We start from the raw sequence: 17413 nt of genomic DNA, 5'->3' as shown, positions 1-17413 counted from the left end.
AAGTATATTCTTATTTAATATTTCCGATTTGTCACGGAAGAATCAAACACTTTACTTGATATGAGAAAAGATTCACTAAGCATCGGTTGTAAGCATCAGAGAGAGAGAGAGAGAGAGAGAGAGAGAGAGAGAGAGAGAGAGGAATTCACGGGAAGGGTTTAGTTTCATTTGATATATATTTTAAGCCAAGTTATATTTCTCTCCAATTATCGTTTCAAATTCAAAACGTTAAGAGCATTGTTAGTCTTACTGAACAATTGCATGCTGAAGTTGTTTTTTTTTTTCAGAGCGGTCTTGTAAAAATGTTTGCCCAATTTCAGTGTACATTCTTTTTTTCTATTTCAGTACTCGTTTCAAGAACTGTGTGTGCACAGTGCACACTTGCGTGTACATGTACTTGAATTGATATTCGCTCTCACTTGCGAATGCAGAATTTCTTGATTTAGTTTCCAATAAGTTTTAAATATGTAGCTGAGAGTATCCAAGATTCAAGAGAATTAAACTGCGATAAGACTGAAGATTATATTCTGAGTTCAGTCTGAGTTTCCAATTTAAAATATGGTATGGCAATAAACTCTGCCAAGTATAAACAAGAAGGTTGAAATATATCTCTGTTCTATAGCTGATCATTTTATCACAATGCAGAATGCACAATCTCTACTTTTATTGTCTGTTCCACTAAGAGCTGTGCAGTGTTACAATCATTTGTTTCCTGTTGTTAACAGATCAAACTAAGTGTCACTTACACACCAAGTCAGGAATACATATATGTATAAAATATATGTATGAAAATATTTAAATGACTCAAAACTGCCTTTCATTATATATTATATTTTAAGGTAAGGTTTGCGTCTCCCTCCAACTCAATTTTTTTTTAATATGCACACATGCTATATATCAATTTATTCAGGGAGATTAGCTTCATCATTTGATATGATATTCAAAGATATTGCCCGTAGTAAAAGACGCCAAATTTAACGTATTTCATATTTCATCTCGAATATTATTTTCATTGAAAAAATTAATTTATTTTATAAATTATCAAACTTTTATAATTAAAATGACCTGAATTAGTATAATTCATACTTCTATTATTTAAACTTTTAATTTTCCGTTATCAAAAATGTGAAAATTTGAGTAAAAAAGAAGATTTTTCAATTTTCCTTGATAAAGTGAAACCGTTGCCATGGCAACAAAAATATAAAAATCAACGTTTTACATATCTACCGATTCCATCAAAACCCATGAAGTTATTAATTTGATCATTTTCATTAATTTGAACTAAAAAAATATGTATGTCCCCAATATTATTTCCATGGAAACAGGGGCTATATTATGGGTTCGGAACATAAAAATCAGGCTTTTTCTACACTTTTAAAGACAACATTGATATCACCTTGTCATGGTGAATGTTAAAGACTAAATGTTATTTTTGATTTTGTTTTTAGGCATAAATTGGCAAAAAATATTCAAAATAAAACTCCTCCTGTGCTACATGATGGTCTAAAAATTTATTCCATGGAAGAATTCTAGTATTTATGGCAATCTTCACATCTGAATATTCCGATGAAATTGTCCATGAATTATACTGCAACACCTTTGAAGTACATGTATATGTATATAAACATACTTCAGAACATGTTGCAACTAAACCAATTAAAAGCCTATGAATTTGACCTCATGCTGATTTAGTTATTCCAACATGTAGTAACTTCTAGACATCTTTGTAGCAAAATATCTTTATTCAGTTATGACTGGTGACGGTCATTATACATGTATGCCATTTTTTGAGTGAAATGTTGTAAGCATTGCATCCACGAAGCTTTTATAATTAAATGATTTCTTTACTTCGAAGAGTAGAAATGCTATCTTTAAAGTAATGTTTGTTTGCCCTCTCTTGACTCAGGGTAAAATTATTGGGTCGGTAGGTGAGAAAATCTTCAACAACATTTTTTTAAGGGGGATTTAAGGGGGATGAGGAATAAAAAGAAAAAAAATACGGCCTGCATTGAAAAAAAAGTTTTCAGTCTGGTCATTTTAGTCAGTCGGTCTGGAGAGGCCGACAACCAAACATATTTTAAAGATGGCCTATTTCTACACTTCATGGACATTAGCTCAATCATTGGATTAGTAGTCTGAGAATCTAAATTGAAATATCAGACAGAACAAAAAAAAGATGAATTCTAAGTGACATCAATTCATACTTTAATGAATATACAGAGTACTTCTGATTTCAGAGAAAAGGCAAATTCTGCAAAATGACATAACACTGTAAATATTTGTCAAGAACAGGGAAAAAGAAACAATGCTACAGTGATAGATATATCTCCTTGATATCCATGAAATAATAATTTAAATATAACAAAATTTTTTTCCTTTTTAAAATCAAAATACAGAAAAAAATTAAAAGGTTATAAATGTAAACAATTTTTAAATAAACTACATGTATTTGTGAAAGATTTTAATTTTAGTAGATTACTAAACTGGTCTTATCATTCCTACTAAATTAACAACCTTACAATTTCCAAGTGTCATGTTTTAACCTGTTACAGTAGATATAATTATACATGTTCACTGCAGCTTTATGTACAAAACTCATCAGTTTTCAGAAATACATGTACTTATTTGAGCTTATTAGGTCCTGGTAAGAACAAAATTTAATGAATAAAAATATTAATCTTAAATATTCATGTATTAATTTCCTTGCAATTTTACAAACCCTTTTAAGAAACTTGTTACATGTAAGTATAGACAAAAGCAACCTTCAATTAATAGTTAAATACCTATGATGTATACATTTATTTTACTGAAAACAAATTCAAAGATGGACAAACAGAGCATGCACTGCAATCATCACATACACATATTTTCTACATATATGGAAAACAGCATGTATATACTAGATAGGATGTTGTTAAACATTAAATTTTCTTCTATAATCTATAGACATATAAAAATATGCATTGGGTATAATAAGTAAGAAGTTCTTCTCCAAATCTCCATTGATTTTGCCATGTCTGGTTCAACATCTTAGCTTGATCCATCCAACTTTCTTTAATATTCTTGAGCTGATATGGGATGACCTCTACTTTGATTGATGGCACAAATCTTTTAAGGAAACACTGAAGTACTTTTTTTTGGTACTTATCTATTCCAATTAATGACCCATGATCTGAAATCATATGTATTCATTTTTACAATAACATTTAAGGAATTGCACTGAGATTCATTTAACTATATGAAATGAATAAATTTGCAATATAATCAATGAAGAATCAATATGAAATCATTGTAAAATTTACAGATTGAATTAGTGAAATGCAAATACTTGATCAAGAAAATTAATGTTCTTGTCATGCACAATCTGATCTCTTTTTTATTAATTAGAAAATGAGATATTAATTTAAATCAAACCTCATTTAAAAAGGTAACTTGAACAATTGAATACCTGTTCCAATAATGTTACAAATATTAGGCCTATAAAGCAAGGATTTTATTTTCATAATTTCTTGAATAAATGCATTTTTATTTTTTGGCAATGTTGGGATATTAGTGACATCCTGACATCCTTGTACCGTTTATTCATCGTTTTTAAATCCGTAGTCAGTAGATCATTCATAACTTTCAGTAAAATGAATAGTTAAATAATTACCTGATAAAAATACTATTAACAATCAAACTGTCAACATCATCATTGGACATGGTCAAATGCACCGTGACTTTTCTTCCCTGTTCGGACTGCATATAGCATAATACTTTACAGGATACTCTCAGGTCTTTTCTTTTTTCTTTCCCATTCTCACTAAAAATTTTAGTGTAGCGGTGAAGCGAGAAACACACAACAGAACAATGCGTCAATGACTTTCTTCTGATCGGAATGGCCGTGCAACTTGCAACGTTCCGTATCGAAAATAAACAAGTCCTCCTTTATTGGTTCATCCACATGCATCACGCTAATCTCTAAGGCTTCTAAGATTCCTATGCTTTGATATGTTATAGGACTTTCTCCTGAAAACGTCCTTTGTTTTTAGTCCTAACAATAAGTGACAACACACATCAAGTATGACAGAGGAAATTCGTTACCGATATGCTTAGCATCGCTGGTTTAAATTCGCCTGTTTCAAACGCTTTGGTGATTCGCAAGAGTTATCTCCCTGTAAACGCAAACTTTACCTTAATCATTATAAAGTTTAATTTAGAAACTTCTTGATATCATTCAAAAATAGTTCAAAGTTATGAAAGACAATAAGGCAATAACAGATGCAATTAGTATATTTTCAAAACTAAGTGAGAGTTTAGGAATATTTTTTAAACACTTTTCTTTTGAATAAAAAAAGGAGAAATTTTTTCCTTCTCTCCGAAATGATTGATTGATTGACTGTTTAACGTTCCTCTCGAGAATTTTTCACTCATATGGAGACGTCACCGTTTCAAATTTCGACCTTTACTCGGCACTGAGGGCCATTAAGCAGTAAGGGATCTTCATCGTGCCAGCGCCTGCCGCTGACACGGGACCTCGGTTTTTAAGGTCTCATCCGAAGGACCCGCAACTTTCACTTCAAAGTGCCGAGCGCATGGCAAAGGAACAGTTGCTACCCATTTTTGACAGCACTGCAATCTCAGAATGGTGGTCTTCCTTCACGCATGTCTTACTGTAAACAGCTCCTTCCCTATGAAAATTTTATTTTCAACTAAATACTTAAGTACAGCTTTCGATACAATATTTTCCCGACTGTTTACAGCATTTATGGGTCCCTGTTGATGTTTTTTTTTTAATAATATCTCCGCAGAATTTAATCACTGCTCTCTGATCCACCTTTTCCGAAAACGTCCTTTTATCGAACAATCCTGTCTTAATAGATTCTAACATCGATTTCTCAGCAATTTCTGAACTATGAACGTTCAAATTTTGCCGGTTCGTAGTTATAACTTTTGTAAACCTCATACTGTTAAATCAATCCGAATTTCCACAGAATTTTACATAATACAAATGAAATTAATTACGTGATACAGGTGTAATTAACTTTTTTAATTTTTTCTAAAAATGTTGCGGTGCTCCGGTTCACCATTTCAAGTCTAATAATGAAGCCATAATTGTAATTATTTATTTGAAATTGAATAAAATTGTACATTTTTTAATTCATATTTAGTAAAGGATTATAAATATGTTAATGATAAACATCAATGACACCATCTTTTTTAAAATTTGAACTTTACGGACATCCCTCATAAAATTAAACACATTGATTAAGAAGTATTCACCTTAAACTAGTCACAAGAAGAAGAAAAACTATCTGAGTCTTCAGAACGCCATGTTGAGAGACAGTATTTCCAAGGGCACCAAAAAGCAGAACATCTGCTCGCAAAGAGTACATCTATGCAAAGCACTATACATTAAGAAGAATGGGACATCGATCTCGATGCAAATCACGTCACTCCGTATTCCACAAGCATATGCACCAAAAACTCATAAACACAAAAAGCGCATAAATTGTACATATCCCCTCTAACTCTGTTTGTTATTTTGGAATCAAATTCATTTTTTTTAGAAATACCTCTCAGAGATTCTCTGATATCTTCCATTTGAAGCAAATCCGGCACAAGGATTAAAATAAACATTGGAAATTGACAACTGATATATCAAAATGTCGAATTAAATTAAATGATAAAATTTTTGCAGGGTTAATTGGCTTATCATCTGTTTAATGTCATCTGTATCTGCGAGGTAGTAATTTTTTGAAATACTCATATTTCAATTTTGAAAGATCTTTTCAGTGAAATAAATTTTGGCTTTATTTGAAAGACACGCAACAAATGTATAATATTATTTCTGATACACGTATGCTTGAATGCTGTACAATTGAGCATAAACAGTTAAGATCCACAAGAATATAACAACTCAATATTCCTTCTTAATTTTCCTAAGTGTCCGGAATCCAAAATATATTCTTTTCTCGTGAGAAAGACTTTTTAACGATAAAAATTAATTGTGGATTGTGCTTAATTTTTTTTAAAGGAGGAAAAGTCTACATTACGCATGCAATCGTAATTTTAGCCATTGCGTTCTCGATGATGACAGTGAATTGGACAAAGATGATTTATAATGAAGAGGAGTCGAAGTGAATGCTTTTTGGAGTATTGCTGTACAGTATTACTATAGGGATTATAAGTATTAGCTTCGTTTTATTGTCTGTACTCCGTGGTGAGAGCATTGGGAATAGGTCAAGGCTAGCAGACTCCTTTTCAGAAAAAGTTAAAAATAAAGCAGGTGTTGGTTTTGGACTCCTAAATTTTGTACACTGTGCATTTTCTTTATTAACAAACATGCTCATGGAAATGATGAATGCACTGAGAAAGGGCTTGGTATTGCCTATAATGTAATGTCAATAATATACACAGTTCTCCTTATATGGGGTTTATTTGCCTTTAGGTTATCAAAATCAACAACTATTCATCACTTTTCCTCTATAGGCATTCTGTTTGCCAATACAAGGCTACATTAGAAAATGATTTGCTACCATTTTCAATATAGTAAACAATTTAAAATATGCTACATGTACTTCTTATCTCACTCAAAAAATACTTTTCAACCCTTTCTTCTTTCATGCGTTTTATAATCTTTTTAAGGCGAAAAAAAAGAGTAAGAGTTATGGTAAGGCTGCAAGGGTTAGGGTTAAGCTTCAGGCATAGCATCAGGGTTAGGTTTAGAGCTAGAATTAAGTGCTAGGGATAGCCTGCTAGTAGAAAGAAACAAGTATATGTTATCATAAAGGGAGGTTCCATAAAATGCAATTATTCGGGTACAGCAACTTATTTAAAGTTTTTGTACTGTACCAATCACAACTTCTCGAAACTAAGTGCATTTCTTGTTTATTTTCTTATCAATATAAACATAAATTTTAACTCTTGTCTGTGTTATCAATACAATGTAAAGGTGAAATCTGATTATTATATGACTTGGTCTGACATGATTTTTTTTATTCATAATACAAATCGGAATTATTTTATATGGATGTTCATATTTACACCTCTTATCCTGTAATCATTTTACAAAGTATATGTACATGTATGAAGTGCTATAATCATTTTTACTTTAATTTAATAAAAGATGATTTTGTAATTACTAGTATCCAAAGAATAAATTAGGAAGAAAAAATATTGTATATGAAGAACTGTATATTGTCAGAATTTTAAAAGATATCATCTTATAATCATGGCTATATCATATATTTATTGTCAAATATCGCAACTTCTTTTATTCATATTGCAAATCAATCTTATAATAAACAAAGAGATTGTAAATAAGCAAATTAACATTTATTATATACTCACACAACTTATAATTCACAAAATGTATGTTTTCTTATGTGTTGAAGTGTAAAGAATGTGGCTTTGTACTACTCAACTTTGTATCTCTGTACAGTGATTTATACAAATAAAAAAATGAAAATACAAATTCATTGACATCCTTTATACTTTGTTGTTAAAATATGATAAGAGAACCGGTCTTACTTTAGAGGGAAAAAAAGATAGTTATACATGAAATTTGTACTTAAAAGGGAAGGACATCTTCAACGTCGCCAAAACGGTAGTTTAACGGTTAAATGATTTTCATCCCATTACCGGAGGTAACTTTTGAGCCCGCTTAATAGAAAAAAAAGTTGCATGCTTAATAAAACATTGGGAATAATGTCAGTTTTCAAGGAAATAAATTTATTAATCATAAATTTTCCACTTTTATTTCGAAAGAAAAATCATTTTTTCCGAAGTTATTATTGCTCAAATAACTGAAAGTACGGATTTTCTTTGCTCTCAATATAAATAATAAGGAGTTGCAGATGCAAATAAATACTTCATCACATCTCATGCTTAGATATCTGTATGTTGTCCCTCTCGAGAGTTGAGATGGAAATTCCACCACTTGCCGAGGGAGAGCTGATATTTTTTACAATTCTCGGCACTTACTGCTAATAAGCAGAGATGGATTTTTTTCTGCCATCACCTATTGCGACAAGGGACCTTGTTTAAACAGTCTCATTCGAAGGATCGGTCTTCACGCCCCAAAGTGGTATTCGTACCCGCGACGTGAGGATCAATTTCTCAATTCTTCACATTGCGACTTTAGAACATCATATACCACTGCGTCACGAGGGCGACTCAAGCTCATATATATCATATTAGTCCTATATGTGTCAAATAAATGGATGGCAGTTCCTATACTGGAAATCCAAGGATTACTATAGGACTTTTGCTAGAAACACTGGCGTTTGTAGTTCAAGATTAACTTGGACTTTTAAACCTGTATCATATACGTGTGTACAGAATTAATAATAGAAAAGAAAACCTTTCAAATGGCCATAGGTATGGTGTTAGGGGTACTTACATATGAAGGCCAGAAGTTTTGGATAGACTGGGTTTGTCTTTTATTTGAAGGACCAGTATATGTAATATGTGCATTGAAATAATCCATTAGTTTCGTTGAATAAAGTGTTGTATTGAATATTTATATCGGAATAGAGCTCTCATACATTGTCCTGGTGTAAAAGATAGCTGTCAATTGGAAAAAGACAGCGCTCCTCGCTTAAGTTCATTAAGCGACATATTAAAGAAATTTCAATCCCATATCCTGGTAAACAGGCACTTAAATTGCCAAAGGATGTTTCTTTCGTCAAAATGAGTTTGATAAAGCTGCATGTAATGCATCGAAGAAATCCAGCCGCCTTTATTGTTCAAGGCTGATTTGCAAAATATATTGAAAAGGTTGGAAATCTTGGGTTAACCTCATTTTTTAAAAAAAAGTTTACTGATAACATTGACCTTAAAATCTAGATTTTTCACAATGTGTTATTGAAGATCGTTTAAAATAAATGGTTCACTTTTTAAAATCCTACTTGCAATACTCAGTAAATCTGGGTCAGCATGCAATCTTTTTGTTTTCTTGTCCTGTAGTGTTTGCACTAATATCTATAAGCCTACTTTAAAAACAAAAATAGAAGGAACATTTCTAGAAGGACGAATTAAGTAATAAAACTTAACGTGACATTACCTTTTCATTCGAATATCACAGCAAGGAAGCTATCGATGGAGTTGATTAAAAAGATAAGCTTTAGAAGGCTCCATTACCTTTTCTTTTAAACCATTTTCTTTTTTCGTTTATAATTCCATATTATAAAATGTTTTTGTTTGAAAATTAATCAAACTTAACTGCATATCGGAGATCATAGAATTCAAGAATATAATATGAAATATCAAAACAACAAACAAGCTAAAAATTCATTGAAAAAATAAAAACATGGAGCAGAGCAGTCTATCCAATTTTCTTCATTTTACACATTTTTGTTGGTTTTTAAGTCAATCTCAGTATACTTGTAGATTTCTTCGGAAAAATTATGGGTTTGGACAAACTTTTCTCACTTTCTTCGGGAAATTATCGTCAAAAGAGCAAACTGGCTTTTGTCTTTTCTGGCTGCATTCTTCGAACGACTTAATCAACTTTTTATACTGATCTGAAACTTCCTTATGTTCTAGGCACATTGTTCCACCACCTCTTTTACATTGCGTGTCCTGGAAAAAAAGTTAAATTAACATTGCTTTATCGAACATCACTAAGTAAAAGAAGGTATATGTGAAAATGCATCAATTCCAACTACATATAATCTGTAAAGTTTTTAACTCAGTTATTTTGAATTCTCGGATATCTTGAATTTTTTTGTTCTTAATAGATCTAGATTCAGAGGTTTGAGTTTTTTTAAAAAGATATCCAAGTATTTTTAGCAAAATATATAAAGTATTTTGATGCACCCTACATGATTGTTCTTAATGTAAAAAAAAAAACAAAAAAAAAAAAAAAAAAAAACCGGTAACATTTGATGAACAAAAAGACTAAATGCACTTTGTTCTTTGAGCATAGTGTATTCATTTAATGATACCCCGCCTCCTTTATGATAATAATTGCAAATGCTATGGTTTGATTAGGGAGACTGAAGATGTGTCAAATCAAAAAGTTAAATAAGAAGTGAACAGGGTTATTCTGTAAGTAAGTTTCATTGAATAATATTATTAAGGCAATGTTGACAAGTGATGGGTTTCCTTTAATATTATAGAAAGAAAAAAATCGCCATATTGTTTTTGAAAACCCAAAATATGTAAAGGATCAAAATTTAAAAAAGGAGAAGCTTAATGGCAATATATAATAAAGATTTTGAGAACTTTTTAGGGGTACCCATCTCTTATCCCCAACTCCTCTCAAAACATTGGGTGATATTGAATGATTTAAATCTGTTTTCAAGAGAGCGATGTTAAAATTTTTGCAATTATTTGGATATAAAAGTGAAAGAGGAAATAACGGATATATCCTTATCAATGAAATACAGCACGTTTTTTGATAAAATTCGATGTTACTTAGGTAAATAATCAAATAGTTTTTATTGTGAAAAATTTCGCACAAACTAACATTACGAAAACATTTGTAATTGATTACAGCATACAATCACTCACATCTCTGTTTAAATCCCCGATGCATATCCAGTTTTTATTTTCTGTCACTGCCCATTTTGAATGATCTTTAGAAGATCTGAATTCATAGCTATCATCAAACATAATTTCTTTGACATTCCAAATCTAATAAAATACAATTTAAAATATACCCTGTTTCAAGCCAGTTCTCCACGACCTTAACTTTTGGGAGAACAGTTTTAATGGGGAAAGAAAGCACAACGTCTTTTTCTTTTTTACCTTAATGCTTCAAGTGGGAAATCAAGTGTTATTCAATCAATTGGTATATCTATAGGGCCATTTTGTGCGTAAAGTGAACCGAGTTCTTTTCAGAAGACAACATGTGTATGTAATTCTTATAAAGAAAATGCAGACAATGATGATAGGTAGATTTTTTTGCTGGAAGATTTCCTTTCTTTCATACCAATCCTTTACTTAAGGATCAAACCATCCCCCTCCCCCCCCAAAAAAAAACAACTAAACAGACAAATAGACAGACAGACACAAAGACAAACACAAAAACAAAACACCCTCTCCCCCCAAATATGCAAAAATAACAATATTACAATGAAAAAAGAAATTGTGTGAAAGATAAAATTGCCATATAAACAGTCAACAACCCCTCACCCAATGAATAATTGCTTAACTATCAGTTTTTCATGGCATGGAAAGAATATGTATAAGTATATACCTTCCAAGTAATTATAGACACGCTTTTAGCAACCTGAAATCAATTTACACTATTAATATTATAAAATAAAAAGTAGAATAGACTATGAAAATGAGATTAATCTCAACCTAACCCCTAAAAAAAAGTGCAAAAAAAAAACGTTTTGTATAAAAGACCCAGAATGAAAAGTCCAATGCTCCTTATACATGTCTTACGACAGGGACCTTAGTTTAAATGGTGTTTTCCGAAGGACCTGTCCTTTCACCCCATAGTGGGATTTGAATCTACGACGTCGACTTTACTTCAACTTCTTGCTCCGCGAACGGTAGAATTATTGAGCCACAGGATTGACACAACTATCGTTAATTAAATACATGAATTATGAAAACTTAAATTATCAATGTATAATTAAATTAATTAATTAACATTGATTCCAAAAAAAAATATTCACCTTGAACTGGTCGCATGAAGAAGAAAAACCATCTGAGTCTTTCGAACGCCATGTTTCCACTTTTAGATCGTCCATCAACTTTTCTGCAACGATCTTTCGATACAAATCTGAATGTAAAAAAGTCAAAATTGAATGACAGTATCAGAGGGAACCACAAACCCAAGTATCCACTGGCAAAGTATAATAATTTAATATACACTGTACACCAAGAAGCATTAGCCATCAATCGCAATGCAAATTCTGTTATCGCCGTTTCGCACAAGGATACACTAAAAACTCAAAACCCCCCCCCCCCCCCCCCAAGAAAAAAAAAACGCATTACACTACCCCCCTAACTCACAAAAATATAAAATTAAATTCATTATCAAGATTTTATTTTAAGAGAAAATTACATTTCATTTAAATCCAAAGACAAGGGTACAGCTGTACTTGTTAACACTATTTTTATACGGTCAAGACTCGATACCAGAGGATTCGACATTCCAAGAGTAAAATACTTTCCAAAAAAAAGCGATGGGGAATTCCTAATCAGTTAGACATTTTTGGAATAGTCCATATTTGGAGGCATGCTCAAGGTACCAAAATTTACTTGTATTGCGGTACAATACCACTCATCCGTGCACGACCTATCTATAATGCATTGATTCCAAAACTGCATCTTACCATATGTCTGCTAGATATAACCTGTCCGTTTTCTACCCAGAGTTGTCGTTCCCGCTTCTCTCCCACATACACGTGGGCAATCGTCAGAGGTCGGAAAAACAACCTCGAATGTATTAAGATCGCCGAATGTTAAAAACTTATACATTTCCTGTTTAGTCAAATGTAGGATAGACGGAGTTAGATTTCCCTTCTATAGTATATTTTAGGTAATGTCATTACATTTAATAAAGTTAAACTCCATATTCCACAGATAAAAGGTCTCCATGCATTTATTTCAAAGATCGTATAAAAGAAGGGTTGTCATGGCGTCTACCATATACATGTAGATATAACCAGTCATTTCAGACCTACCCTGGATGTATAACTCAGATGATTCGTCTTTCATAACGGCAGTTTTTACCTTCTAAAAAATTGTTTGATTTCCCGAAATATCTGAACGTTGTTCCTCCTTTTGATGTAAACAGGACGTCTGTACTTGACTCGGATGACACCCCAAATGTAATCTTCCCATCATAGATACACGGTTTAGTTATACTGAAGGCATCCACTACGTAAGAAAAATAAGATTTTGAAGAAAAAAATCTTTCTGTCCCCGATTTCGCAAAAGCGAGGGGACATTAAAACTCCTTCGTCTATTTAGATATAGTTCTGTTTGTCCGTCACAAAAGCTTTAACCATGGTCATTTCTTTTCAATGAGAAGAGATAAGGCCTTCATATTATATGTCCTTTTAATAAAAAATGTAATTTATACAAAGTATAATAATCAATATTCCAATCTTAATTATCTTTATTAGAAGAGAGTTGACGAATAAAACGTGACTGTGTTTTGTTGACTTAAGTAATATGTACATGTATTCTGAACTCCGCTGATTTAGGGAAAACGGACAGGATTACGAAAAGGACAACGTTTTTACTAATTCAAATTCTTATTTTTTTGTAACCAAAATAATTATGTTAGAAATCCATTTTTTCGTCATGTTTATTATCTTTCCACAGTTCGTTTTTCTAAATATATAACTTAATTTACCATTTTGGGATAAAAGACGTAAAATACATGTACTTATATCACATTGTCTAAATTTATCCATACATGAATATTGTAAAGCTTCTAAAAACTGCGAATTTCTGCATGACGACAGAGATTGTCAAATTTCTTTTTAAAAATAGGGCGATGGGAATGATTGTTTATAAAAAAAATTTAAAATTCCATGTTTTTTTAATTATCTATTTATTTACATCATTTTACTTATAAGTAAGGGTATTTTGTCTATTTTTTTTAAGACATACCAAGTCCAGACAGTAAATGTGTCCTCCTTCTGGTGTTAGATGATGGGGGTAATTGAAATCTTTAATAACTACAAATTTTATTTCTTTATTACGTTACCTATCTTGTCAAGATATTTTCTTTCAAACGTAATGCAAATTATGGACTGTCCATTTTTAAGTTGACCATCTCCATATTCGTACTTTTTCGGAATTGGAAATCTAGGAACACTAGAAATTATCCAAAATCCTTCCTCATTATTGAAAGCTATTGCTCCTAAAATTAGAAATAGAGAACATTTTGCATTATGTTAAAATGCAAAAAAAAAAAATGTTAAAATGTTAAGAAATTTGACAATTTTTGTTAAATCCATGTTATTGTGTAGCTGTAGAACTGTAGCTCTCTGCTTGAGAAAATTGGGACAGATAAAGCAGAGAGCTACAGATCCAAGCATTATAAAAACCTTCGATTTACGCCGACGATTTTTTGTCGCTCACTATGGATATTTTTCCGTGTATTTTATACTTTCCCAAGCTTTGAAAATAATTTTAAATGGTATCTAATAATTAATCATACATTCAATTTCAATTCCTGATTTTTTACTTTCCTCTCAACGCTAACAAATGACTGTTTTTGGTTACAGTTTTAAACCGACATTACAAAACTCTATACAGAACTGTTTCGGACCGTTAAAAGGTAAAGAAAGTATCAAATATAAGAGTTCAATATATGAATTATTATAGGATATCATTCTAAAAGTCAAAGAAAGCTTGAACCACACGAAATAAGTACCTAAAGTGGCAACAAAAAAATGTCTGCGTAAATCGAGGGTTTTTACAACGCTTAGATCTGTAGCTCTCTGCTTAATCTGTCCAAATTTTCTCAAGCAGAGAGCTACAGTTCTGCAGCTAATGTATACCCCGGTACATGAATATCTGTTTATTTGTAAAATGTTGGAGCGAAAAGTGGGATTACATTGTAATTAGTGTAATGGTGAATGGGAAAATATAACCTTTAAGGTGTCCACTTGCTTTGAAATTTTTGCAGGTACTGGACCCAGGTGGCTGATCGTTATATATAGCGTGTACAGTAGATTCCTGTTTAAAAAAGGAAAATAAATTGTTGATAGTACATGTTCAATATAAAACTTTTTAGGTAGAAGCTAGAATTCCAAATAAACAATATATATTTTGAGCACAGCAAACTCGTTCCTCTGAGAGCAGTGGCATAATAGGTGCCATGAAGGAGGGAGTGAACATTCAATGTTTATCGGTAATACCTGCATGCCAAGACGTACAATTGTACATGTATATAACGTTCAATAACGAAACTATATTTGTTATACCCCTAATAAACAGCGCCTTTATAATTTCTTACTTTAAGAAATGCAACAGTTTGACCGTTTTCCTCGGTTGTCGGTCCACGAACTGTTCAAATAAACTGTTAAAAACTTTTGAAAGTTTGCCCGCTGACGTCATATGGCGCTAAACTGAGTCATTTTTTTCAGTAAAGGAGTGTAACAAAACAGTTGTTGACGGACGTCTCAAGAAACAGTCTACCAGTTGGATCGGAGTACAAACTGTTACCCGCGGCCTACGGTCTTGGGCAATAGCTTGCATTTCAGTCCAACAGATTCACTCTTCCCCTCTACCCCATTCAACAACTGTATAATCTTGACCTGGCCCCGGGATCATGAAGCATCTTAAGCTTAAGCCAAAAAATGCCTTAGATGCTTAAATTATTTAGAGGTTAAGGAGACCAAAATGTAAATGCTTTCCAATTTTCTATCATCAATACGCTGACATATGCAAAATACGAGTTCTAAGTTTGTTTTATGATCCTGGGGTCTGATTTCTAACTATAATTTGTTTCTGTGGGGACTGTCCATCGTCTAATTTATAACTAACCCCCTCCGTCCTCTATGGTACATCTGATCCAGAGAACTTGAAATTCACAATTTTTGATGAATGACCCTATGTAGTTTGTCTTATATCCAGAACACGTAACAGAGATTGATTGATTGTATATTGTTTAACGTCCCTCTTGGGAATTTTTCACTCATAGGGAGACGTAAATAGAAGCAGATTTTACAAGAATTAATTTCACTTTAAAGAATATAAGCCCGCCCTAACCACTGACCTTAGGGTCATTCACAATTTTAAAAGAGACACCAATCATGTTCATAATTACGCATGTAATTTGTTTGTGTAACCCACAGGAGCGGGGAGAAAGACTGTATAATAGTAATCATTAAAGCCATGTCCTAACATCAGAACCCCTGATGCTTGCGCCATGAAATTAACAATTCTGTAAGTCGCATCCTTTCGCATCATAGCTATGAAAAACTATGTAATTTGTTTTATACCCGGTCATGGAGAAGAACATTTTTAAAGAATTTATTGCATGTTCACTATATAATCAATAGATCTCCGCACTAACACTAGAATCCCTTACCCTGGGGCAAATAAATTCACAATTTCAAAAACACGCACCCTTTGGCAATATAACTATGCATGTATTTAGTTTAATATCAAGGAACAGAAAAGGAGATTTTCAAAGAATGAATACTTAAATGGTCACTGTAGAAGCAGATATATTCGTTGAGGATTAAATAAAAATAAATCCTAAACAAAAAATTTATATGTAAGGGTGGGGCTCTATTGATTATATAGTTAATAATCAATAGAGCCCCCCGACCTTACACCAGAATCCCTGGCCCCAGGGCCATGAAATTCACAATTATGAAAAAATCACCTTTCCTTTTCATAACTACATGAATGTAAGTAGTTTGTTTCATACCCAGGAGCAGAATTCAAAAAAAAAAAAAAATCAAGCATTTTCATTTTATAATCAATATAGGTCCATCCTAAGACCAGAGCCCTTGACCCAAGGGCCATGAAATTCACAGTACAATTTTTGAAAAGGAACCCTTCCTCATCATAATATAACTATACATTAAGCTTGTTTGTTTAATGCACGGGAGCAGAGAAGAAGATTTCAAAAGAAATCATACAATTCACTTTATAATTTATGTTGCCCCACCTTAGCACTGGAATCCTTGATCCTGCAACCATGAATATTATAATTTTGGTAGAAAACTCGAAGATCATTATATGCATGCCGACAGTTTAACTGCTTGATACCAAGGAGTAAAGAAGATTTTTAAAGATTGCAGTTATTTGGGTTGTTATGGCCCCAACCTTCAAGCCACAGATCGATAGGGATCATGAAATCAACAATTTTGTAACCCTTCACCCGTAAATGCTTTTTTTCAAAATTAGTTGATATTGGTTGAGCGGTCACAGAGAAGAAACTGAAAATGTTCAAATGATAATGCAGAACGCACGACTTTGGACGAAAACAGATAGCAATAACTCACCCAACTTTTCTCAGGTGAGCCAAAAATAAAACTCAGTTTCAAAATTGAAACAAAATGAACCATAAGTTATATGGTATTATGATCATAAATTTTAAAAACTCAACCCGTTGTATATTTGTTGAAGCGTATGATACAATGGGTTGTTAGTCTGTCCTCTAATGTCAGCGTCATAGAAATTTAATTTTTTGGGATTAGAATTTGCATCCAGGTAGTAGAATTTTTCGCCTCCCCTGACTTCTTTGTTATTCTTCTTTGTATTTCTTGGAATCTTGTAAAGGATGAACCTGTATATTTGTCAAACAAGAAACATAATCATACCTTTTTTAATGGTTTGACTTTTCATATTTTATAACTATTTACAGCTTACTGAATTATGACATCTACTTACACTTTATATTCAGATCTTAGAAATAAGAGGTTAAATTTTCCTTGCAAGCATTTTATAGCACGGTGTAAGTTTCTCGGAAGCTTACAGTGTAATATTGATAATT

General features: G+C 32.2%; 1 protein-coding gene across 1 annotated transcript; it reads right to left on the bottom strand.

Moving 5' to 3' along the window:
• Positions 1–9259: 9259 nt before the first annotated feature.
• Positions 9260–15721, bottom strand: LOC134262479 (plancitoxin-1-like). Its single transcript, XM_062744865.1, has 7 exons — positions 15683–15721; positions 14556–14640; positions 13664–13819; positions 12679–12825; positions 11616–11722; positions 10498–10620; positions 9260–9564 (listed from the first exon to the last, which is right to left on the bottom strand). Exons 1-7 carry the CDS (start codon positions 15719–15721, stop codon positions 9388–9390), a joined length of 834 nt encoding a protein of 277 aa, XP_062600849.1. The 3' UTR covers positions 9260–9387.
• Positions 15722–17413: the final 1692 nt, after the last annotated feature.

This window comes from Saccostrea cucullata, unplaced genomic scaffold, assembly GCF_032062105.1.
Source record: "Saccostrea cucullata isolate Sc308-1 unplaced genomic scaffold, CSIRO_AGI_Scuc_v1 ctg1586, whole genome shotgun sequence".
In the NCBI taxonomy this organism is placed as follows: domain Eukaryota; kingdom Metazoa; phylum Mollusca; class Bivalvia; order Ostreida; family Ostreidae; genus Saccostrea; species Saccostrea cuccullata.
The sequence above is the reverse complement of the archived record's forward strand: the minus strand, read 5'-3'. Positions and strand labels throughout refer to the sequence as shown.